Genomic DNA, 25,894 nt, shown 5'->3' on the forward strand with positions numbered 1-25,894 from the left:
ACCTTCAATTTGAGTTTTCGTCGATTATAGAGAGTGGGCTCAAGCAACGATCGCCGAACATATTTTCCATCGATTCGTCTCCGTCGATCGAATCTCGGTCTCAAACTAGCACCATCAAACTCGTCTCTTCAAAACGATTCTAACGAGACCAGCCTCACTCAATTTGGTAAAGAATTTATGGAGATATGATGATTTAATCGAAATCTCGTCGCCGGCGACGAGATGTGGTGGGGGGAAGCCGGGGTAAAGCGGGTGGGGGTGTGTTGAATCTAGACCTTTTATTTTTTCAAAATCTAACTGTTGAGATTAATTGATTAGATCTAACGATCAATATTTGATCAAAAAAGATCCAACGGTCATTAGAATAAGAAATAATATATATTAAGTAAGAGTATAACGGTCATTTTCTAAAAAATTAACACCGTTAGTTGGATTTAACGGAGAGGGGGCGGTTGAGCTGAGTTTTACAAAACACATGGGAGCTTTTAGCCTATTCTGAAAACAAGAAGGTGCTTTTTGCAGACTTTTTAAAACACAGAGGGGTTTTATGCATCTTGTCCAAAATAAATCAACAATAATGAATATTCATATAAATACTTAATAAATGAAAATTTTCAATAAAATTAAACCTCATAGTGTAAATATTTTAGCATCATGACAACATGACGGATGGATACCATTTCAATCAACCAATCGAGATAATACGCATAATCTCAAAGTAGTCTCATATAACTACTATATAATGCGACAGAATTAAACTCATGAAATGCTAGCTAATTATTTACAAAGAATTTTGTTTTTTTTTTTCATCATTGATGAAGACTCGGTCAAAGGCTCAATATATAGTTTATCGAATATTATATCTCCCACACCAAACAAAGTATAGCCTTATGCATTAAACTAGGCTATAGATAATTAAAACAAGAAGAATAATTCTTCTTTTGTTTATTGAGAGACATAGATATCATCTTAGAAAAACTATAATTAGATCATAGTAGAAAAAGGAAACCATACCTTTGATTGGATTAAGAGAAATACCAGAATACCATTTTCAAGTATAATCATCCGATGAAGACAATTAGTATAATTCTCCATCACTACATGTTTTTGTTTTGATAAATCCTTGATAGAATGTATATTTCTCGAAATATTCCTCGCATAACACAAAATCAAGAAGTAGTACAACCATGCACTTAATCAACACAAATCATAATCATATTCATGGCTTTAGATTGTTGTGGAAAATGATGTGATTTGTGTTTATAATCATATCTCAAAATAACATTAAAATATAAAATATCATTATACATATTATGACAATTACATATAGTACGAAAATAAACGAAATAAATTTAGAAATTAAAAAATCTGTATCGATGGAGAGTCACGGCACTTGTTGTTGATCTAAAGCCATGATTGTCTCCCTACGTGCAGGTTTTAACAGTTGACCATGACTTCAGGATAAAACCCCATTAGCTCTCAGTAGTGCCTCATCCTATGTGCATGACCACGAGGAGACTAGGAACCAGTCCACAGTCACGTTGCAAAACTCTACAAATACTTATGGAAGTATAAAATATTTCTCGAAACATAAGCTATACAAAATATATATCTCTCTCAATGTACCAAATGAAAAAAGCTATGGCCCTTTAAATAGTTGTAAAAATTTGACCGTTATAAAATATTAAGTGGTCTAATTGAAACTCATAATATTATAATAAATACACTTATAAATAGGTCACATAAATATATAAAATGTAACGGTCAAATACTTATTAGACCTTATAAATTCACAATTAAATCATCATAATAATGGGGCCATAAACCTCAAATAAATATCAAATTAAACTGGCACATTAAGATCAAATAATGTGTTGAAAATAATTTGACAATGTAGAAAATTTTAAAGCTTATTTCCAACAACATATATATGTGTGTGTGTGTTAAACGATGAGGCGGTGAGGATAATGACGAACCACCCATATCCTTAATATATATATATATATATATTTATATATACATATATTATTAATATTTTACTTTAATTTATTATAATTTATATTTTTTTAGAATACACATTACATTCTATCCGATTCCTTTTTATTGGATAAGTTTCATATTTTATCGGCAACAGACGTTGAACGTCTATGCAATTTCAGTAGGTTAGTTGACAAGCTAGACAGCTGATTGAACTGACTCGTGGGGAATCGTCACATGGAAGCTTTGCGGGCTTGGTCGGTATGACTAAATTCCCCAACTTCAATAGTGTGGGAGTAGTCCTCAAACTTGAGAAATCATGGCAGTCACGTGCACATGATGGTTGTATCTTGGATCTGGCAAGAGGTGATTATGTCGCAAACATGATCATTATAAGTCTTGTCCAGTGCTGTCAAAATGTGCAGTGAAGACGGTGTTTAAGAAGAGGATCCATCCACTGTCAATATGTGATAGCGATATCTTCTAAACAATTGGAGATGCGTTCATGCCTCATAACTCTGTAGCTATAGTGATTGATTGAATAGAAAATGGTTTCCTATGTTGAACAATTTATCGAAACGCAGTCTCAAGTATTAAAGCATAGATGCCTAGTCCAAGATGGGAATCGACACCAAAATTTATGCTCTAAACTAAGACCGGGACAATAGATGAAAGGATCATACCCGTTTCGCATTCGAGAGTCTAAATATTCACAAAAATATTCACCTAGTCTTTAGTGCCATGGACCATTGCTAGACGGCCAGCCAAGGTAGCGGGCTTTCCTGATCAATAGTTGATTAGGAATGATAATTAAATTAGATTTAAATAATCAGTTGTGTTGGGCACTAGCCTAGTCTAGCTGAAATATGAACCTAAAGAGTCACACACAAATCACTTTGGAAGGACAAGAAATTAATTTAGAATTAATTCCAGAATATGTAAATAATTTGATTATTTACACGTGGGATGCACCATTGGATGGATAGCCCAAAATTAAATTAATTGGGTTTATCATAATATAATAAAATGAATTTATTAATTAGGGAGATTGAGCTTATATCTTTAATTGGATTATGTGATATTGAGCTTAATTTAGTTTGGATTTTATTAAATTGGATATAATTAAATTCACTGCGCTTTGGATTTATTTTAGTTTAATTAAAATGAAACTCGATCCACTAAATTAAAGCATATTAGCCAACGGGTTGACTACTATTATTGAAAGGAGGGTTGACCAAGTTGCAATTTTTAAAAGTGCAAACCGAACCATAATTGGAGCACTTCACTATATGGCATGATTATCATACCATATAGGAAGGGGTTGCCTTGTAGGTAGGTGAAATGTTTCTAGAAAAATTTTCACTTTCCCGTACAAAGCATAGATATAAGTGTGATGTATATTATTCATATGACAACATATAGTTAAATGTAGAAAACACACACTTCATCCCTCCTCCAAGCAAGAAACATTAGCCCCTCTCTCTTTTTCTCCCTCTCATCTCTCTAACTCACATTGATCTAGGATCAAGTGTAGAATTGTAGAGAATTTTTTGTGAGCAAAATACACTAATTAATAGTGTAATTCTCTTTCATTATCTTCCAATCGATTTTGATTTTTTCTATTAAAGAGATCAAAACCATCTTGCCATGGTGTGTTGTACATCATCTCTAGAGGGCTTCTCGTTGGAGAACAAGGGATCGAACATGCATCGCTGGTTGAAATGAAAAAGGAAAGAGGTAAATTTTAAATACCGCATCTCTTTTGTTCATTTATCTATAACCTTGTATGTTGAGATTTGTTTCTTTATTTTCTTAATCCACATACTACATGGAACGCCCGAAAAGACCAAGTGTACACCCTTTAGTTGGTTTTAGAATTAATTTAAATTATGCGTATTTTATGCTCATCACTTTCTTTTTTATTTATCTTGCTTTCACTAGCGCATTCCTTGGCCGATCCACTTTCTTCCCTTCAATTGATGGTATAAAAAATGAGATCAACTAAATTTTATTAATTAGGGTGCAATTCAACACTATTACAATAGAGTTCAATACAAGGCTTTTTTTGCCCCTCCCCCTCCTCTCAATGAGGATGTGGTATTTATACTAATACACGATTACACTAATTAGGTAGGTAAAGGTGAAGTACTACTTTATCCGTCACCTACCCCTATTAAATAATCAGAATTAATTGGTCAAAATCATTTCAGTAATTTACTACATTCAAGTCGATTTGGTAAGTCAACATTTCCTTTTTCTTTCAATTTCCTTCCATATTCAATACCTTTTTTTTTATGATAGTACCAACATTTCCTTTTCTCTTTGATTCATATTCTTTTTCAATACCTTTCTTTTCTGATATGTCAACCCTTGATTTTCTCATATTTCTTTTCTCCGTCAATACATTTTAATTTTTAAAATAAAAAAATAAATTATCCAATTATAATTTTGTTTTCTAAAATTTTATATGGGGTGCAGGTTTGCAACCCCCTTCCCCCATCTAAAAGCCATACTGCTGTTGTCGTTTGGTTTTTTTTTTTTTTTTCTCTTTTGGTGCGTGTTTTTAGTGTATAACTAAGCTTGGTTTCGTTTTGTAAGAGTAGTTCTGTGATTTATTAATTAATTTATTTACTTCAAGTGTCATCTTTTTTATTGGTTTTCAAATTTTTCTTTTTAAAATTGCAATTCTTTTCACGATCTTCCCAAGTTTTCCGAAAGTTCAAAACTCCGCCATTTTGTCATCTTTTTAGAACTATTTTTATTAAACGGCCAAATGCATTTAATCCAAGAAATGAAGAGTTTCAATTTTCACACACAAAGTATACCCTTTTTTCTGTTTTAATGCCTCAACTTTCCAAGTCAGCTTGCTTGGTATCCGAAGTTTTTGATTTTTATCTGATTGAGTATCTTCTATTAAGTTAATCATTAAAAACGATCAACCCAACTTTGGAGGAAAAATTAGGTGGGAATTTGTTTTATGCAAGGGCATGTTTAGCTTCTATTTTATTCAACACACAAAAAATTTTCTATTTTGATTCATTTCGATTTTAATGTTATAGTGAATGGCAATAATTTAAAAAAAATATACATATTTAATCCAATTTCTATAAAAAAATATCAAATTTACTGAAAAAGCACTTTTTTTTTTCTTTTTTTTTTTGCTTAGCCACAATGCAAATGTTGTCATATTTTATTTCTCGAGGGTTTATGCTATAATTTTTCATACTTTTCTTTTAATTTTTTAACAAATAAATTTTTTGGCTTTCTTTTTGTGACTAGTGAAATAGAAAGTTTTAATAAATTTATAAACAAAATTTTCTCAGCCAAAAATAATAATTGAAATGTATTTCTTATTTTGTGCACAAACAACGGTATAATATATTAAAGTATGGATATATAATTTTATTTGACTCAAAAGTACATTGACATCCTTTGGGTGATTTATTCGATTTTTTCTATTTATTTTTTTGCGAACAATGCGAATGGTAATTGAACATAAGACTCTGTTAGTTTTCTTGAATTATTAGTAGTTGATTGTCTCTACATTACTACGCATTTAGTATGCGCTTTTATTTCCATATTAATTTGAATTGGTATTTTCAAAACAATTCGAATTAGTACTTCTTTTTTATAGAAATTGGGTTAAATATATATTTTTACATTATTGTCCTCAATTATAAAATTAAAATAAAAATAAATCTTTTTGAGTATTGAATAAACTAGCAACCAAACATGCTCTTATATAGATAAGATCTCGCCTAATTTTTCCTCCAAAATTGGGTTGGCCGGTTGTTTTAACAATCAATTTAACGAAAGGTATTCATGTGGATGAAAATTAAAAACTTTAAATACTAAGTCTCATGATTTGAAAACCTAATGTACTTTAAAAAAAAGATATACTTTACAGAAAATGAAATTATCACACCCACAAAACATAGAGCGGCAATTTCTTGATATGACATTTGAATTGGGGGCAAAGTCTAATTAAATCCTGAGTATAATTAGATGTGAAAGTAAAAAAGAATAACATAAATAAAAACAATTGTAACGGAGTAGGGATCCTTATTTATAACTCTTCAAGTAAATCTAGAAAAGTAATACTCTCTGTTGTAATTATTTCAAATTTTCAATTAATATAAAAAAATTGGGGAATATGAAAAGCTTCCAATCTTCGGTGGTTTAATTTAAAAAAAAAATGAATAAAGAAAAACGAAATGTGAAGCGTCCATCTCATAGCAGTTGTTCCCGCCACAACAGCACAAGAACTCAGCAGTAATGGCGGCTCCTTCCAAAACCCTAATGGATTTCTTCCAGCAACCGTCGGCGAAGCGCCTCAAAAGAGTCTCGTCGCCGCCCCGAAGCCCCCTCTCGTCACTGAACGACTCCGCTGCTTCCTCCTTGTCAACAACAACCATTTCCTTGGAGCAGAAGCGGAGAATGGAATTCAACAAAGCCCTCGCCTTGTCCAAGAGAAACCTAAAACTGTGCTCTGAGAAAGTCTCTAAAGCAATTGCTGCAGGTGAACATATGCTTCTCATTTTCATTTTTAGTTATCTAGTCATAGATTAAATGAGGTCTCCTGATCCTTTATTCCATGATTTTCTTATTTCCCTATTCCATAATTCCCTGCTGCCTACGCAGTATTTATTATTCTTCATTTCATTTGAATTTTGTTATTTCTTATTTGATACTGTACTATAAGAAGTTGCTGACTTTCTTCCGTTCATTGCATATAAGAACGGTTTGATTCTATGTATGTTGAAGAGATTTCACTCGTCAGCTTTTCATTTTGATACCATTTATTGATATGAAGTCATCATAGTTTAGTATGCTGAGACTGCTCATGATTCTGTGAAATTCTATTCGAAATGGACTGGAGTCCTGGGAGTTGGAGAAACCATTGATGGAGGAGATTGTAGTAGCATTGTTACTTCAGGTCTGCAAAATCTATGACCAAAGAAGCTTTATGAATAGGTAGGGTGAAATGTTGGTTGAATGTAGAATTCTTCCGGCTGATTCGCATTTTCTCCACTATGTTTATCTTTTCCTTTGAATTGGTACCAGTGCTAGATGTTTGCGTACTCGTATCGTCTGAGTTTGAATCAAGCTCGAGTTGGCTTTCTTTGTTGCTACCTCCGAGTGGTGTTCTATGTAACATCTCATATTCTTTTTCATATCCTTCCATCATATTGTAGTTCTACATAATAGTCTGTGTTGATGTTTGCAATAGATTATCTGGTTCTTCTATCATTCTTCAGTATTTATGTCTTTTAGTATTTCCCTTTTTCTGTTTGCAAAATCATGATTGTTTTTATGTTAAAGTAATTTTACTCGTACATTTTTAATTTAGTACAGATTGGTGCATATCATATCTTTAATGTTAAGACTGCATTGATTGTTTGCTATGGATAATGAAGGAGTTGGGTATGTAAAGTTAGAGGAGCTATTGGTAGAGGAATCATGGTTGGAAGTGCTCTCTGGAGAGCTGCAGAAGCCTTATGCACTGAAGCTGAGTGAATTTGTGGAGAGTGAAATATGCCATGGCAGCACGCCAATCTACCCTCCTCAGCATCTGATTTTCAATGCACTTAATACAACTCCATTTGATTGGGTTAAGGCAGTTATTATTGGACAGGTACACGTTATGTTTGATTGGCAATGAATCTCACAGTATCTATATATAGACAAAAGTATCGAGAGATATGATGACATTGAATTTGATTATGGATGCTTTCTCATATGTATAACACTCATAAGTAAGATGGTTCTTTATTAATTTCATTATCTCGACTTTAGCATAATTGCTACTACACATCATTGATTATGGGTTAACTTGCTCTTTGATATATGGCCTAAAAGGAAAACGGACATATAAATTTGATACTTGGGTAGTTTAGTTTGTCCATGGATTATAGTGGGATATTATCTGATAAGTTTTAGTGGTAGTGTTATCTTTGGTCGCTGCTGGCTCGTAATAAGTTTTAATCGTTTTCTGTCTCTTTGCTATTTGAAATGCCATAGATGGAAACTTATATTGCTGCTCCTATCTCCATGATATTCACCGAATCTTTGCTTCCATTTGAGCAACTTGTTGCTGTCTATTGAACTCAGTTTTCTATTAACTTTCTCTTAAAAGTTCAGTTATTTACATGTCCATTTTTCCAAGTTGTTCTTGAGTTTTTTTATGGCTTCTATTTGGCTCTAGATGCCTAATTACCTATTCAACAAATGATGGATGGTCTCTGTGAAACTTTCTTTTTAGGACCCATATCATGGGCCAGGTCAGGCAATGGGCCTCTCTTTCTCAGTTCCGGATGGCATCAAAGTCCCTTCAAGTCTTGCAAACATATATAAAGAGCTTCAACAAGATGTGGGATGTACGATTCCATCTAATGGGAATCTGGAAAAATGGGCAGTACAGGTAATGTTTGCTTTCCATATACCTGGTACACATTATCTCGTGCTATCTTAGCACCCATGATGTCCAAGTTCTTCTAATTTGTCCCATTCAGAAATGCATGTTAATAATTGTTGTTGTTTTAAGAAAGGTTAAATAAACTGATTGTAAATGTATTTGTTGTGAAAAATATCGATTGTGTTTGGATTAGTTTTAATTTTTCATTTTGTGAAATCTTTCTCCAAATGCTTTCAAAATATTCCCTTGGGAAATGTTTTAAATTGAAATGTGTTTGTTTAAGTAATTACAAAGTTTTCCGGGTGATTTGGTTGGTTTGGCATTTCAGTTGAGATACACATTTGCTATACTTGTTTTTAGGTAATAAATAGATATTGGAAAACAGGGTGTAAGTTAGTGTCTGTTTGGAATAAGGTTTACTCTTTGGATCCATTACCAGATTTCTTGATATTCCAAACAAAACATGTCTCCTAGAAGCATGTTTTCATTTCTGTACTTGACTGCATGGATAGCCTATATTTTTTCACTATTCTGTGTGCAATGGAAGAGCCTTAACCTTCTTTGCTAGTTCCATGGAGCGCAGAGCTGAATTTTGAAATGGAATGAGCAAAAAATTGTTTCTTTGACTGAAGAATATATTACCAGACTTCAAACTTAGGAATGAATCTTGAGTCTCTTGACGGACATAAAGAGTCAAGTAGTTGCAATGCCATAGCATAATCATCATCAGTGTCCAATTCTGAAATAAGCTGCAGAAAGAAATTGGTCTAGTTTGTTTATTGCAATTCGTTTTTTGATTTAGTCAAGTTTCTATTGATGCCATCATTCTACTTGACTATCTTCTACCAAAATTGAATTTAAATGCATATGGAATTTACTCCTTTACTAAGAGAATTCTCCTTTGTGATCATTTCTAGGGTGTTCTCCTTCTAAATGCTGTACTCACGGGTATGCTCTTTTATCCTCCTCTATCATGTGTACGGAGGGTATTTCTCTTAATTTGATTGTAGTGTTCTCTTTTTATCTAACTTGATTCATAATTGCAAATACAGATGGTTGCTCAATGTAGAAGTTTAAATGTGTATTTTTTGTCGTTTTCACCTTTAGTTCAAATGTTTGATTCTTTTTTCGTTTGGGGTGGGGGTGGGGCGGGGGAGGGAAAAGGGATGGAGAAGTAAAAGGTAGTAATGGAAAATAAAGGACAATTATTGTATCCTCTAAGCGTTGACATTATAATATTGTTCTTTTGATGTCTACGGAAAGAAAGTGGAAAGAGAAAGGAGTGATGGAAAATAAGACATAAATCTAACGTGTTAGTGTGAATTATCTCACGCATGGATGTATTTTGAGATTCATTAATGTGACATTTTAGGTTGATGTTTGCTAAGTTGCAGGAATGGATTTTCATTTCATTTATGATGAAAGCATACTTAAATTGCAACTTCTTTAACTTTAATATGAGAGGCATGGAAATGTATAGGCTTAAGAAGCTACATCCAGAGATTCTAGATTCTAGATTACTTTCTGGATTTTTGCTTGTGCAACTTAATGATAACTCAAGTAGCTTGGATGAGTTAATAGGTTTGTGTCAATGTATTTTAGAAGTTTACAATGTGAAAGCTCTAGTCCAAGTCATTTTTAATACTTCATGCATACCTTGGCATGAAATCACACACTTGTGCACCTTATAGAATTAGTTAGTAGTTAGGGACGATAAAAAAAATTAATACCGTCCAAATTAAAAAAAAATAGTTGGTTAGGATCCGGACTTGCCTTTATTATTTTTTTAATATTTTGTATATTTTATATATTCTTATAATAATATATATTTCTACATCTATAAAGAATATGTATAATTTATTTATACTTACATATTATAGACGCACTTAATTATTTTATAAATTAAGATAATCATATAAATAATTTATAAATGTTTTAATGTTTATTTAAGTAACACATTCTAAAATTTGTAACATTTCAATGCGTACAACATGCACATATAAACTTACAAAAAAAATAAGCTTTCAATTATATTATTGTCTCATTTATATAGTTATGGTAGTATTATTAAAAAAATAATATTTTTTTAATTAAAATTGGATTAATTAGAATTTTAAGTTAGCCATTAAGATTAATTGGATTAATTTTATTAGGTTGGTCCAATTTATAAATTGGATTTATAAATTGAAAGAGAGATAATAAAAGGTTTGAATCTTTTAATTGGATTAAAGGATGTCTTAATGTTGGCATTGTAATTAAACTAGGTTTAATTAAAATCCATTAGACGTAGGCTTGATTTAGTTTTAATTAATCAAGCTCGATCCATTAAATACAAGCCTAAGGCCTTAATTAGACCTTGGCTAGGTCAAGGAGGATATTTGAAGAGATTTGGCTTTTTGGAGGCTCAAATTCGTCCATGAGAGGTTGCTATGTAAAGGTTTTGATGTTTTGGAGTGTAACTAGGTTAGGACCTTGTATATGTATGACTTGGTCATATATATACCTACATTAAACCCTAGCCACACATACAACACATACTCGTCCTCTCTCTTTCTACTCTCCATCTTCTTAGTTTTATCTTTTGGTCTTAGAGATCAAAGAAAAACGAAAGGAGATCAAAACACGTTACTTGATAGCGGATGTTTTGATCTCTACTCTTCCGTGATCATTCTTGCTAACACGAGAAGATCACGTCCTTGTAGTGGGAGGGTGGGCGATTTTAGAGGATCTCATCGAGATCTACCCGTGAACAGATCCGGAGATGAGGAATCAACGCTTGTAGTCATGCAAGAAAATGATGAGGGTATAATTTCTATTTATATTTCCGCCTCTTTGTTTTTCTTGTGATTCTACGACCATGGTTTATTTTTATTGTACACCGATGCCTGGGAAAAGATCAAGGGTACAATCCTTGATCGGTTTATTGCATGCTTGAGGTCCACAAGTGAAGTTCCCCATGTCCCGCTTTTATGATTCACATGGAAATAACTTTAATGGGAGGTATCTAATACTATTCTTGACCTACGAGATCCCGAAGATATTTTGACTCACCATTTTCGCATGATTCCTAGGACTCGAAGCGAGTCACATTATTTGGTGTTAGACCCGACCCATCAACCGAGTTATAGCGCAAACTATCGCCCCTACGACTCGTGAGACACGGAAATAGGTGCGTATTCACTACATTCACAATAATAGTATAGCTTCATTTCAGTCGGAACGTGCCACAACTCATGAGACCACATATGAGTGAAATTAGCTTCCCCACTACATTACTGTGGATGGAAGACATGAAATAACAATCCTTTGTTATTTCCATTTTAAAGGTCTAATATAGGGGTGACAAATGAGTTGAGGCAGTTTGCGAGGCTCGATTTTGAGCTTGACTCGAGATCAATGACCTTTGTTAATAAGCTTGCGAGCCTTTTCTTATTTTTTTAATTTTTTATATATATATTTTTATTTTTAAATTTTTGTATGTACCCTTGATCTTGTACCATTGATTACCGTAGTATATCGCTTTCTCTTTCTTCCTCACAAGTCACAACTCTAAATTCTAAAACTCAATTTCTTTCTCACTCTTCCCATTCCGCAACTTGACATTCACCAATTTCTTTCTCCCTAAATCTAAATTCTAAAACCCTAGCCCCGAACCAACTATTGCAAAATCCATCTACCAACGTGACGAGGAAGTCGATTGCTAGCGCCGGCACTTGGCCAATCAAGAACTCAAACAAGTTTGCCATTTCTTCTCATATTCTTGGTCGCATAGTCGGCTTGTTCGGAGGGGGGGGGGAGTAACGCATCTGAGCATTGGCGAGATGGAGCACGACTTGTAAGGCAGAAATCTGAGGATTTGGGAAGGGATATAGGTTTTGCTCAACCTTTGTAGGGGTCCCTCTCTTCGATGGAGAAAGGGATTGGGAGGAGTAGCATTAGAACAACTACATTGAAAAGATTCCTTCCCTCAAAAGTTGAAACTAATAATGGCTTCTCACAACCACCTCTCCCACCCTCCACCTCCAGTTACTGCCGCTGCTATTGTACTTCCTACTCCACATGCCACCACCATCCGCTGCCTCCATATCCGCCTTGGGCGAAGGCTCGGAGGCAGCTCGAGCTCACTACATGTAATTCGAGCTCAAGCTCAAACCTTAAGAGCTCGTCGAGCTTGAGCTCAAACCTTAAGAGCTCGTCGAGCTCGAGCTCAAACCTTAAAAGCGAGCTCAAGTTCAAGCTCATCATAAATGGTTGAGCTGGGCTCGAGCTCGACTTGTTTACACCCCGTAGTCTAATTATCAACTTGGTCCAACCAAGTGAGAGTTATTAATTTATTATGATCGAGACCTCATCACATTTTAGTATTTTGCACGCTTAATATTATACATATTAAAAGCATCAACTAAAATGCATCGCCTGCAAAATAAATGCCTAGTACGCCCTTGTATCACAAGCCCAAGTACCTATACTATCCACTGAGCCTGTAGTGGATCTATGGTCACTCTAGGACTCTAAGAGTAGCTTAACATGTTATAGGGCCTTGTAATCTCTCTTTATTTTCTTCATCTCCATTGTGGGCTCCGTCCCTTAGGCCTCTTCTCCATTGATCTCCATGGGCTAACCCATGTCACCTCCATGCGCCTCTATCGTTTGTGTTTGCTCTTTGCAAATGTTATACAACAAAAACTAAACCTCTCTCTGACCTATTACACTCATTACAATTGAAAAGAAACCCTAAACAATAGTTGGGGGGAGTACATAAATAGGGAGAAAGCAAGTCTTAATAAATTAGGCTAAAAACGATGAGATAAGGAAAAATAACGAGGCACGCAGGCCCTGATCCAACAGAAAATAAATCATCCATAAGGTCCAATGGGCTTTGTGATCATCCATGTTAATCCAATTAACAAAATAGCATGAAATATTCCAAATAATTATGCACCAACATGATATTCAATATCATAAGATAATCAGATATCCAATCTAAGGAATTTTATGTAAAATAATGCAACTTAATTATGGACATAAATGCAACCTAAGCAAAATTAACTCTTGTTTGAAAAACCAATTCATATTAATTTAGTGATTTTATTTTGAAAAATACCAAATCTCAACCAAAATTAAATTCATCAAAATCAATTGTTTCAGAAAAATATACAGAAATTTTTTGAAAAGAATAGAAAAAATTGGTCCACACGACAGGCCAGTCACTAGCCAGTCACGCGCGTGCTCAGGCACCCCTGCTTGCCGCGGTCGTGTCCCTGCCAGAGCCTGCGCACGTGTGCGGCCCGATGTGGAGTGCAAACCTTTGCGTGCTTAGGCCTTCATGCTTGTGCCCCTGCCAGTTGGTAGCGGCAGTCTCCTACGTTTTTTTCCTCATTTCTCTGAAACTTCGTGTTTTTTTTTTCCTGTAGTTTTTGAAACAAACAAAAATCAATTAAATTTAGAAATCCCAAACTTCAAGAAGTTTCTCTTGCCCAAAATTAATGATATAAACCCTAAATCTAGATATGCAATTACACACATGAATAATGCTTCCAAAGCTGATTAAAACATGTCAACATGCTGATTCATGCAAAACATCTTAGATTCTAGGCCTGGACACTGAATCGGGCTCTGTTACGAGTTAAAGGGAGTGATTAGCCCGGGAAGCGTGGCGGAAGCGCAAAAAATAAAAAATTAACAATTCAAGCATGCAATAAACTTGATCAAGGGGTGTACCCTTGATCTTTTCCCGAGCCTTCTATGTATAATAAAAATAAACAATGGCCATAGAATCACAAGAATAATAAACAAGTGGAATTATAAATAGAAATTATACCCTTATCGTTTTTCTTGCACGGCTACAAGCATTGATTCCTCGTTGTAGGGTCCGTTCATGGATAGATCTTGACTATGAGATCCTCTAAAATCGTCCACCTTCCCACTACAAGGACATGATCTTCTCGTGGTAGTAAGAATGATTACATAAGAGTATAGTTTAAAACAACCACTATCAACTAACGTGTTTTGATTTTCTTTTGTTTTTTTTTTATTTCTAAGACCAAAAGGCAAAACTAAAAAGATGGAGAGTAGAGAGAAACAGAGAGGACGAGTTTGAGAGTGTGAGAGGCTAGTATATGTTGTGTGTGGCGAGGGTTTAATGTAACTATATATATGACCTAGTCATACATACCCTAACCTAGCAACCTATCATGGATGAATTTGAGCCTCCAAAATCAGCCTTGTCTCTTCAAAATATCCTCCTTGACCTAGCTAAGTTCTAACCAAGGCCTTGGGCTTGTATCTAATGGATCGGACTGGATTAATTAAAATTAAATCAAGTCTACGTCTAATGGACTTTAATTAAACCTAGTTTAGTTACAAGCCTAACATTAAAACATTCTTTAATCTAAGAAAAGGATTTAAACCTTTTATTATCTCTCTTTTGATTTATAAATTGGACCAAGCGTAATAAAATTAATTCAATTAATTAATGGCTAACTTAAAATTCTAATTAATTAAATTTCAAGTCATCCCTCCAATGGATTGCTCTAAATAAATGATCCAATCATTTATTCTCTCTATGAGTTAATTTAATCCAATTAAATTCATTCAACTCTTCTGGAATTAATCCCAAATTAATTCCATCTCGTTATAGCGGTATCTTGTGACTATTTACTTTCACCCTTAGCTAGACTTGGGTGTGTGTGACTAACATAATTAATTAATCTAAAATAATTATTTCTGATTATCCCATAGCCAGAAATAGCCCGTTAGCATGGGTGGTCGTCTAGCAACAACAGTCCATGACACTAAAGACTAGGTGAATAACTACATGAACATTTAGGCTCCGAATTCATACGATACTGTCCTACTGCAATCGTTTGTCGGCCTTAGTCTAGGGCATGAAATTGGGCATCGGTTCCCATCCTTGATTGGGTAACTATGCTTAATACTCGAGATTCATTTATTGATCCAATCTAGGAAAACTATCCCTTATTGATCAATTGCTTTGGCCAAAGACTATTGGAGTCCAAACCATCTCAGAATGTGTAAGAGATCTCAGTGTCACATACTGACAGGGGACAAATTTTTTATTGGAATCCACCGTCCTCGTTACATACTCCAATTGCACTGGATAAGGCTTATGATGACCATGCCTCACGACACAGTCACCACTCGCCATATCCATGACATAGTCTTCTTATGCACATGATTGCCATGATTCCTCAAGTTCGAGGACCAATCTCGTACTATCGGAATTAGGAATCCAGTCATATCGACCAAGCCTTAAGAGGCTTCCATATGACAATTCCGGCGACACAGTTTAATCAGTCGACTACCTTGCCAACTAACCTACTAAAACTGTACAGACGACCTATGTCTTCTGTTGACAAAATACGCCTGCAGTACTTAGTGCAAGTCTCTATAGGACCCTCGATGCTTGTCTGGGGTCCTTGTCTTGGAACGTTTCAGACCGGCCCTCAGGAATTGGTTTCGTAACTGCTAAACCTATGCGCGACCTAACTCCACAGGTTAACCTTTTGGTCTATGGGCATTTTGTTGTGATATAGAAATCCTATTCAACTATAGTGGTAAGCACAACAATACACACAAAGCCAACTTGATGAATTATTATCGTATTCATCAATTTAATATTATTTGAGAAAGATTGGCTAATCGCGAACACTCAATCCAATTGGCTTTTGGTCATTCATTCCAACAAGAACTACAAATATTGTATGGATATGATTGATTCTCACAAAAAATATGAACTACGAATAAGGTAAATATACACAAATCTCCTGAGCTATCTTCTAAAAATATTTGTTATGATTGATTTATCTACCAAAAATATAAACTACAAATAAAGTAAATATACACAACTCTCCTAATCAATTTTCTAACAACATTTATTGATATGATTGCTCTATCTACCAAAAATATCAACAACGATCTTGTAGGAAGCAGATCGGCTAGGGACGCGCGGCGGAAGTGCAAAAAATTGAAATTAATCGAGAACACATACGTAAATACCAATCAAGAGGCGTGTTCCTTTGATCTTTCCAAGGTGTTTGGTGTCTAAAATAATCCGATTGCATAGGCCAAGAATACCATAAAGGAACGAGTAAATAAATCGAGAACATTACACTCATTGATTTCTTGAATCAGCTATAAGCGTTGATTCTCTTCCTCAAATCTATATCTCTACGTAGAGATCCTCCAGAGATATCCACGCTCCCACTAGGATGTGATCTTCTCGTGCTAGCAAGAATGATCACGGAACAACAAGAAATCGAACAAACATTATTGAATTAATGCTCGATCTTCTTGAATCTCTTTGATCTCTAAGACTAAGAGAGAGTGTGGAGAGAAAGAGAGAGAGGCTGGATTGACAAGTAGAGAGTGTGTTGTGCATGTAGTCTAGTCGGCTAGGGTTTTTATGTGTGATATATACGACCAAGTCACATACACAAATGAGATAACCTAGTTAGCTCCAACCAACCAACCAATCCTCATTAAAAAAGGGCATGTGGCCTATTTTTCTAGATTAAAAAATTAGTCAACCACTCTCCAAAGGAGGAGGTTCATTCCTTCTTGACCTAGCCAAGGTCCTCTAAGGCCTTGGGCTTGTGTTTAATGGATAGAGCTCGACTAATTAAAATTAAATCAAACCAATATCTAATGGACTTCAATTAAATCAAATTTGATTACAAGCCCATCAATAAATTCCATATGTTTTAATCCAATTAAAAGATCTAAGCCCATTTTTCTCTCTTTCAATTTGTAAATCCAACTTATAAATTGGACCAAGCCCAAATAAATTAATCCAATTAATTTAAGGACTAATTTAAAATTTCAATTAATTAAATTTCAAGTCATCCATCTATTAGATTGGTCTAAATAAGTGATCTAATCATTTATTCCCTCCAAAAATTAATTTAATCCAATTAAATTGATTCGATTCTTCTGGAATTAGTTTCAACTTAATTCCATCCCATTCTAGTGGTATAGTGTGACTATTTAGGTTCACCCTCAACTAGACTTGGGCGTCTGTGATCAATACAATTAATTAAATTAAGTTTAATTAATTATTTTCAATTATCCAATAACCAGAAATAGCCTGTTATCATGGTGGCCAGTCCATAGCACTAGAAACTAGGTGAATAGTGGCGTGAACATTTAGGCATTGAGTTTCATACGAGTACGGTTCTACTGTCAACCGTCTCCCAACACGGAATTGAGCCTCGATTCTCATCCTGGACTAGATATGTATACTTATAACTCGAGTCCTCATTTACCATACTGATTGAACTGAGAAACTTATCCCATTCATTCAGTCACTGTGGTTAAAGATTTTGGCATAAACGGGTCCCAGAGCGTATAGGAGACACTATTGTCACATTACTGTCAGGGACGGATTCTATCTTGAAATCCACCGTCCTCGCTACATAATGTGACTGCATTGGATAATGCTTATGATGACTATGCCTCACGGCACAACCACCTCGCCATATCAAGATATAGTTTTCATATGCACATGACTGTCATGGTTACTCAGTCAAGTCCAAGGACTAATCTCGTACTATCGGAATTGGGAATCCTAGTCATACCGACCAAACCTTTAAGGCTTCCATATGATGACTCCCGCGAGTCAATAAAGTCAGTCGATTACCTTGCCAACTAACCCAATAAAATTGCATAGATGACTTACATTTCATGCCGACGAAACAGGGTTGCAATACTTATATAGCACTTGATGCCCTGTCTCGAGGTCCTCGACTTGGAACGTTTCAGACCAACCCTGAAAAGTTGGTTTCATAACTGCCAAACTTATAAACAACCCAACTCCATTGGTTCAACCTTTTGGTGGATGGGCATTTCGTTGTGACATTGACCATCGTTCGACGTAAGTGGTAAGCACAACAAAAACAATGCCAGTTTGATGAATTCTTACCATATTTATCAATTCAATATTATTTTGATAAAGATTGACAAACAAGAAAAGCTAATCCAATTGGCTTTTTGGTCACCAACAGATGTACACAAATTTCCTAATCAATCGTGTAATAATATTTATGTACCAAATATAGCAACTACAAGTATGTTGTTATACATAAATCTCCAAATTAATATTTTAACAATTTTTAATTGTTTCTGCAATACTGATGTTAAATGATATTAATGTATAAATATATAATTTGTTTTTGGTGCCATGCTTTAGAAAGGCAAACTGGCCATAACTCTAGGGACCTTCGAGCCATGCATCGTGCGCCTTTAACTACTATGGTGCTTTCTCTTTATAGTGGCAAGAGATTTTTTTACAGTTTATGTATTGATGTTGGTCGTCGCATTGAAAGCATCACGAACAAAGGGTTGACTTCTACATAAGAGCGGTGCTTCTTCCTCATAATAGTTAGTGAGGCTCGCTAGTGCTTTCAAAAGTTGTTTCTTTTTTCTTTGAACAGTCTCTATATCAATGAGGCTATCGCACACAAAGCACCTGTCGCCCTTCACCCTACTGTCATGTCATTATTTATTCTCCTTGGGTTTGTTTTGACTTGAACTAGTCTAAGGACTGCCCTGCATATGAAGCTGTCAGTCTCCTCCACCTTTGTTTGAATTGCTTATGAAGGATTTTGCCCGTGCCACCGTATTTTGTGCAGGTCAGATGTCGTTTGTCTTTCTCTATAGGACTCGGATTGTAATACATGAAGCCTTCAACCGCGTCATCGTCAAACGCAAGTCTATACTTTCTGGTGCTGTAGTTGGATTTTTGTGTTCATAGTTTTAAACAATCCAGTAATATAAAGAGCTTTATCTCTGTGATGTACCAAATGTTCAACATGAGTGCGAAGAACGCTTTACATAATCTCTAACGGAGCACATATATGCTCTAATACCCATCTGTTGCCTCTTCAAAAAAGCCACAGGTGTTTAGATGCATCGTTTTTACTTGAATATTTGCATGCTTGGTGTGCCATTAGTCAGGTACATCTTAGTAGTTGATACCTTTCTCACTCATACTCAATATGCAAGTAGTACTATTTCATGTCAAAAAAGGAAGTTCTTGACTTTTTTGCATCACGAGCATCGATATAGACCTTGAGCTCAGGAATTTGAAGCCTAACACTAGGATCAGGAGCAACAACATGGTATTGCTCACTACTCGTTGAAGCATGTCAATTTGCTCCATTTCTAGCCTCATTTCAACAATGTTACTTGCCCTCAAGGCTCCAGCTCACTCTTAGACACTCGTCCATTTGGTTATTCGATACAGTGATCTCGTAGTCCATACTTTTGACCTTCTCGAAAGCCGTCATGACATCTTGCAACTTGGAGTTCTCATCCTCTCGGACAACAGTGTTTCATTGGGCATCATGACCCGTCTCACGGCCTTAGCATCTTGGCTTACATTTTTGTGGAAATTGTGGGTCATAGAAAACCACTTCGGTCGTACGGCTTAGGAATTGAGGCTTAATACACTTCCCTTTAAGTGACTTTCGCAAGGCAGGGAAAGGGGACCATTGGGCTGTTAGTCTAGCAGTGAACAATCACTTGTGTCGGGAAAGCCAACGATGAATTCCTATCAACACGCTCGATGGGTGCCAACAAAGATAATAGCGACAACAACAGTGCATTAGATTGCGAGAGAATTTAAAGAAGCAACTAATTGCATTGATTGAAAGCAACATATTATTTAAATTGGCAACGGGACGCCCCCTACCCCCACCCCCCCCCCCCCGCCCCGCAACCCCCCCCCCCAGCCGATTCTCCGGCATATTCCGGTCATCCTCAGGGCGAAAGGGTGGCCGGAAGAGAAATGATAAAGGGTGGCCTGAGTGCAATGTGATTGTAGAAGAGGGGAATTATGATGAGTTTGATGATGATAAGGCGTTTACGCGGCGGTGCCAGGCTTTGATGGCGCTTTGTGGGTTTATCGTGCTGTTTACGGTGTTTTGCTTGATCATATGGGGTGCTGGCAGGCCTTACAAGGCAGAAGTTGCTGTTAAGGTAACCTCTGTTTCCTCTGATCTTGTTGTTTTTGTGATATTTGGGCGGTCCATGTAGTGTCATCAAGGGGGTCTCCTGCAAAACGGCCTTAGGCACATGGGCAGCTTCCTTTAAGACTGAGTTACTTATGTAAAGTAGGGAGAATGAGAGAATGAGGATATTTCTCACTATTAGGCAGGCTTAACTCATAGCCCAAGCATATTAGAGTGAGAGATGATATTGATTGAGGGACACCTTTTGGAGTTCTTACTTGTTGAGGAACCCTTAAGAATTGGATCAACTTTCCAAAGAGAAAGGAGAGCGTTGACAGAAACCTCTTTGTTTATTCTTATTTTTGAAAAGATGAGTTTGAAATTTACGTGCAGTACATTGTCATTTTATATTGAACTTTCCAAGTCTGACATAAATTCCATTCTGACTTTCCAGTTAGACAACATCAAGCAAATTCTCATGCTAAAAGAGGGTGGGAGCAGTTCACTGATGCTGTAATTGGAGCAATTTCTCAGAAAAGAAAAGGAGTTGTTTTTCTTCTTTGGGGAAACTACGCACAAGCCAAATCCCGGTAGTTTATTCTGTTATACATGCCTTCGTGGTAGTTATTCTGTTATACATGTGTAACTGGGCAACATGGTTTTGATGAATGGCCTTGTTAAGTTGTCAACTGCCGTAGAAGTTTTTGACTCTGTCTAATACTATGAGAATCCTATCTATGATCACTGAGAATTTTGTGGTTAAAGTTTACCTTGCATGAGGGAGAAAACTTTTCTCCCAAATTGGGAATGGGGTCCTTCCAAAACTTGCAAGATAAGCGAAACTTAATCCTGAATAATTTTCTTGCCTGTAGACCAAAAAAATGTCATCCTGATTTTTATCTTGTCTATTCTTGCATGATATATCACAGACTGATAGAGAAGCTAACTTGGGGTGGAATTATCATCGAATTGTTCGAACACAATTATCCTAGGAACAGTTGAAAACAATTGAATTGACAAAATAGGGATTCATGTGATAAAAACACGAGGAAGATCCTTGATAACTCGTATGGTCAAAGTAAGAGGGCAAATTTCCTGCATGCCCGGAGATGAATCCTTCATTTGAAAGCTAAATGAATATTTGGAGAGTGCAATTAACCTTGCGTGATGGAAGATAGTTATGAATCTGGAAACTGTGATCGTGTAAGAAAATCAATTTTGTTGAGTGAAGCTAAATTTTGTTAGGGATCATATTAGATACAATAAAGTTTTGTTACTGGAAGGGCTATACATATGAGGAGAAGCCCCAGACAAGTGTTAAGCACTTGCCAGCAACTCCAGATTATTACTCAAGTCTAAATGTTGTAAAAAAGAGGATCTTTTCGGTGGCTTTCCTTGATGTGAACTTAGGTTACTGAACTGTGGAAATCGTGTTGATAATAGTTTGTGAGGTTGCTATAGCATTTTGATAATTGGTTACTTTTTGCATGTAGGTAATATAAATCATCTACCTTATTCTCGTGCTCTGTTCCATTTCCAGACCTTTCTTTACGCCATCATTATGTGTATGATTGATGTACTGGACAGCATAGTAGATAATCATCTAATGTAGGCATGAAGCTATGTTGTATTTCTGGACCATCTTTATCTGGACAACTAGCGGTCTGGACATGATCACCTGTGGGTCATTTCGTACTACTTCCCAAATCTGCATGCACCGATGAATTTATTGAAACTCTTACGCACAATAAAATTGCTTAAAGATTTCATTGACCAACTCTGACTTTAAACTGGCCTAATTTGGTGGAAAGTGTTATTAGCTAGAAATCTCTATTTAGGCCTGAGAGTTCTTTTATAATAAGTAATAATGTCAACCTAGTGTAAGAGAATTATGGTATGTGGAAGTTGATAGCAAATTTATTATATTACATGTTCTGTTGAAATTGTTTATGCAGGTTGATAGATGAATCAAAGCACTATGTTCTCAGATCAGCACATCCTTCTGGTTTATCTGCAAACAGGGGCTTCTTTGGATGCAGGTTTGTTTCTAATTACTGTAAAATTTACCTTTGTATAATATATGACTCCAGTGTTTGTACTATATAGGACTGGTTTTAAAGGAAAGGATAGATATGCAAACTTGATTGGAGTTGGGTTTGGACCATGTGATTTAAATTGCGTAAACCAAATTAGTAATAATCAGAAGAGAGTTTCGGTGTCAAGGATTATTAGTCAGAGCCATTTAAATAAATCTAATTAGATCATAAAGGTGAGCTTGGTCATTTCGCAATTTTCAGGATGAGCGTGGCTGGCATATTTTCATCATTTGCATTTCCTGCATAAGAATGTCTGAGTAACAATACGCAAGGAATTGAGAATTGAACCCTCTCTTCTCTGAGACTTGAGGATTTATCTCTAATGTCTAGAATTGATCTGGTTCATGATTTACAAAGGGAAAATGATACTCGTGTCTTCACAAGTCATCTGGGGCAATTTGGAGTTTTGTGAGGTATTCAGCTTGTATTGGCATTTATCTGACTTCATTGGTTGAAGGATGGACGTTAAGTTTTGAGAATTAGTTGTGGTGTGGTATGCTTTACGAATTGTTAGATGAAGATTGTAGCATCTTTTAATTGGTAAATTTTTTTATATGGCTTTCTAATTTCTAGTTCTCATTAAGGCGCCCCACTCTACCAACAGTAGATTTTTCTTATGATTCCTAGAGAAAAAGTGATTGAGGAGCTTATTTTCAAATACCTGGCTCCATTAACTATCAGTTCAGGAATAAATAGTTGAATCCATTAACACATAATTTGAGTCTGAGAGAAAAACATATGCTACAGCAATCTCCACCCCAATCTAGACCGGATCACATCGTAAGAGTCTAGAAGGGATCAGCTAATTGGAAATCACATATCTGGTTCAATTGCATCCTTTTTTTACCACCATTGTAACACGTAGAAATTCAAAAGTTTGATACCTGTTATTTCTAGACTATAGGCTATTAGCAAGGATTTTGATACATCACATGGTAGGATTATATGCTGTTGAGTGTACCCTTCTCCATGAACGGAAGATAAGTAAAATGCAATGGAATGAAGAGGTTGATAAAATCAGCACTGTTTGAAATATTACAATACTTGGGACAGTTCCATATCCTAGGTCATTTTAGGAAGTCTCGTGCAGTTTGATACCATTGTATTTGACAATCTGCCAATGTTAATTAACTTTTGTGCTGTCTTCCACTATGACATAAAGATACCGCCCATTGCCCATGTATTGTCTTCTGTAATATGTTTGTGTATGTTTTTCTTCCAAAGAAAGATTATAAACGGATAATCAGGTAACCAGAGAGGAAATTACTTTTTCTTGTTACTAATGGAAATTTTTGAACTCATGGCACAGGCACTTTTCTCGGACAAACCAGATCCTGGAGAAATTGGGAATATCTCCAATAGAATGGCAGTTGTAGTGCGGCTGAGGACTATTCCCCTATTTTGTCATTCCAGGGGCAAGTCGATGTTATATATAAAGTTATCAACTAACAAAAACGCGTGTTTTATTTGTGGCACACTCTATGTATATATAATCTTTTTTAATATTTTTAAAAATACTAAATAGACTTTTTTATTATTTAATAAATATCCACAAAATATTAATATGTTAATTTTATATTCACAAGTGGTGATAAAAAAAATACATGAAAAAAACTATCTATATAAAGACAGTGAGGTAATGAGAAGTCAGATAAATAAATAAAAAATAAATTAAATATGAAAGAAGAAAGCAGACTGAAAAAAGGAAGACACTAAAGGGTTGTTTTTTCTTCTTTTTCCATCTTGGTTTTTTTAACGAATTTATCTCTTCATACTCATTTAAAGGTATATTTTTCAATGTAACAGTTATATGACAGGTAGTTCTTTTTATTGCATAACCACTTCTTCGAGCTTGAGATTTGAATTTTTTCGTGGTAATACCTTTGTTATCCTCAAGTTTAATAATTACTAAATTTGCTTTGTTGGAACCAATAGTGTGACTAGCATTTGCTGTTCGAAAATAAAGCAATTTGAAAATATATAGTACTAATAAGTTTGGTATGTGCATAGTTTTCAAAATTGAATTAAAATGAAATATTTATTGAAATTGTATTAGAAATATTTATAGAAAAAACAGTACCTAAATAAATATGTTAATACAATAATATTTGATTTATAAAAAAATGTTGCAAACAATAATAATAAATAATGTTGGAGAAATCAAAATATACATGAGGGAAAAATCTTAACAGAAGAGGAGTTAAAAATAATCAATTAAATTAAAATTTTAGAATGTTTCACAATTAACTAATCAGTGGACGTTAATCATATTCCTGCTTTCTAAGTTGCTGAAGCGTCCTTCCGCTCGTTAGATGCTAGTTAGGACGGTAGTACCGAACTGTAAGGCGGTATTTACTGGATGAGATGGATATCTCATTCTGGGATTGATTTGGGACAGTGCGATGGATTGTCCCAAATGGAACAGGGTAGACCGAAGCTTACTTGGCCATACACAGTACACATTTTATCCGCCAAAACATGTTTACTGTCTCAGATTAATTGGGATACTTTGAATGTGAAATTACTTTTTTGTACCCTTCGAATTTGAAAATCCACCTTATCTTTGCTTTCGCCCTATTTCGTATTTCTCCTCATTCTCCCATTCCTGTTTATTCCCATTCACCTATTCAGGCGAAGCCGGAGCATCTGCCTGTACAGACTAACGACACGACGTCGACAACAATCTTCGAGGTAAGTAACGACAACACCTTCTCGGTTTGCAACCATTTCTTAACTCATTTACCGGTGGTAATTTTTTGCAATTCTCCTTTTTTGAAATCTAGGGTTAATCGATAGTAGTTCTTCCACCGTTCAAGCACTGTAAGTCAATTTATCACTGCTTGTTACTCGTAATTTCTAGAATTGGTTGACATGTAGATTGTAATTTGAGTCTCAATTTATTTTAGCATACTCTGTTTTATGCGCGATAATATACCAAACATTCTGGATTTACCTTGTTATACATCGTTATGCACTATCAGCCTACACAATACCTTTACACTAATGTTATTTGTAACTGTGTCTGTTTCACCACTCTTCGTGCTTTCGATTGTCTTGTAGTACACCATAAGTTAGGTATAATGGGTATTTTACACTGTTCTCCTCCAAATTGAGGCTTGAATACATTTTAGGTTGCAGCTAATTTTACATTCATTTGGTTGAGAGTACACCATAAGTTAGGTTAATGGGTATTTTACACTGTCCTCCTCCAGATTGAGGCCTGAATACATTTTAGGTTGCAGCTGATTAGCTTTACATTCATATAATTGAGAGTAATATAAAGTAAATCGAATCCAATTCAATATAGAACAAAAAGGAGAACATTTTTGGAGAGAAAAGAGAGCAAATTTTCGTGGCTTAGATAGTTGGTTATGCATGATATGTGTGTAGTTTTTGTATATTACATATAATTGGATTCAAAATTCAATAACCACCAA

General features: G+C 35.2%; 1 protein-coding gene across 1 annotated transcript; it reads left to right on the forward strand.

Annotated features, from left to right (window-relative positions):
• On the forward strand, nucleotides 6,145–23,979 carry LOC105159797 (uracil-DNA glycosylase, mitochondrial). The gene is made up of 7 exons (XM_011076989.2): nucleotides 6,145–6,496; nucleotides 7,395–7,612; nucleotides 8,240–8,398; nucleotides 9,310–9,340; nucleotides 20,816–20,951; nucleotides 22,317–22,400; nucleotides 23,767–23,979. The coding sequence occupies exons 1-7, from the start codon at nucleotides 6,253–6,255 to the stop codon at nucleotides 23,831–23,833; spliced, it is 939 nt and encodes a 312-aa protein (XP_011075291.1). The 5' UTR covers nucleotides 6,145–6,252; the 3' UTR covers nucleotides 23,834–23,979.

Source organism: Sesamum indicum, linkage group LG4 (assembly GCF_000512975.1).
Source record: "Sesamum indicum cultivar Zhongzhi No. 13 linkage group LG4, S_indicum_v1.0, whole genome shotgun sequence".
Lineage (NCBI taxonomy): Eukaryota > Viridiplantae > Streptophyta > Magnoliopsida > Lamiales > Pedaliaceae > Sesamum > Sesamum indicum.

Excerpts from the sequence above, each read along its gene's own strand:
- LOC105159797 (XM_011076989.2), top strand. The coding sequence starts at position 6,253 with ATGGCGGCTCCTTCCAAAACCCTAATGGATTTCTTCCAGCAACCGTCG. Across the intron at positions 6,497-7,394 it reads CTCTAAAGCAATTGCTGCAG|GAGTTGGGTATGTAAAGTTA; the intron begins GTGAACATATGC and ends TGGATAATGAAG. Across the intron at positions 9,341-20,815 it reads TCTAAATGCTGTACTCACGG|TTAGACAACATCAAGCAAAT; the intron begins GTATGCTCTTTT and ends CTGACTTTCCAG.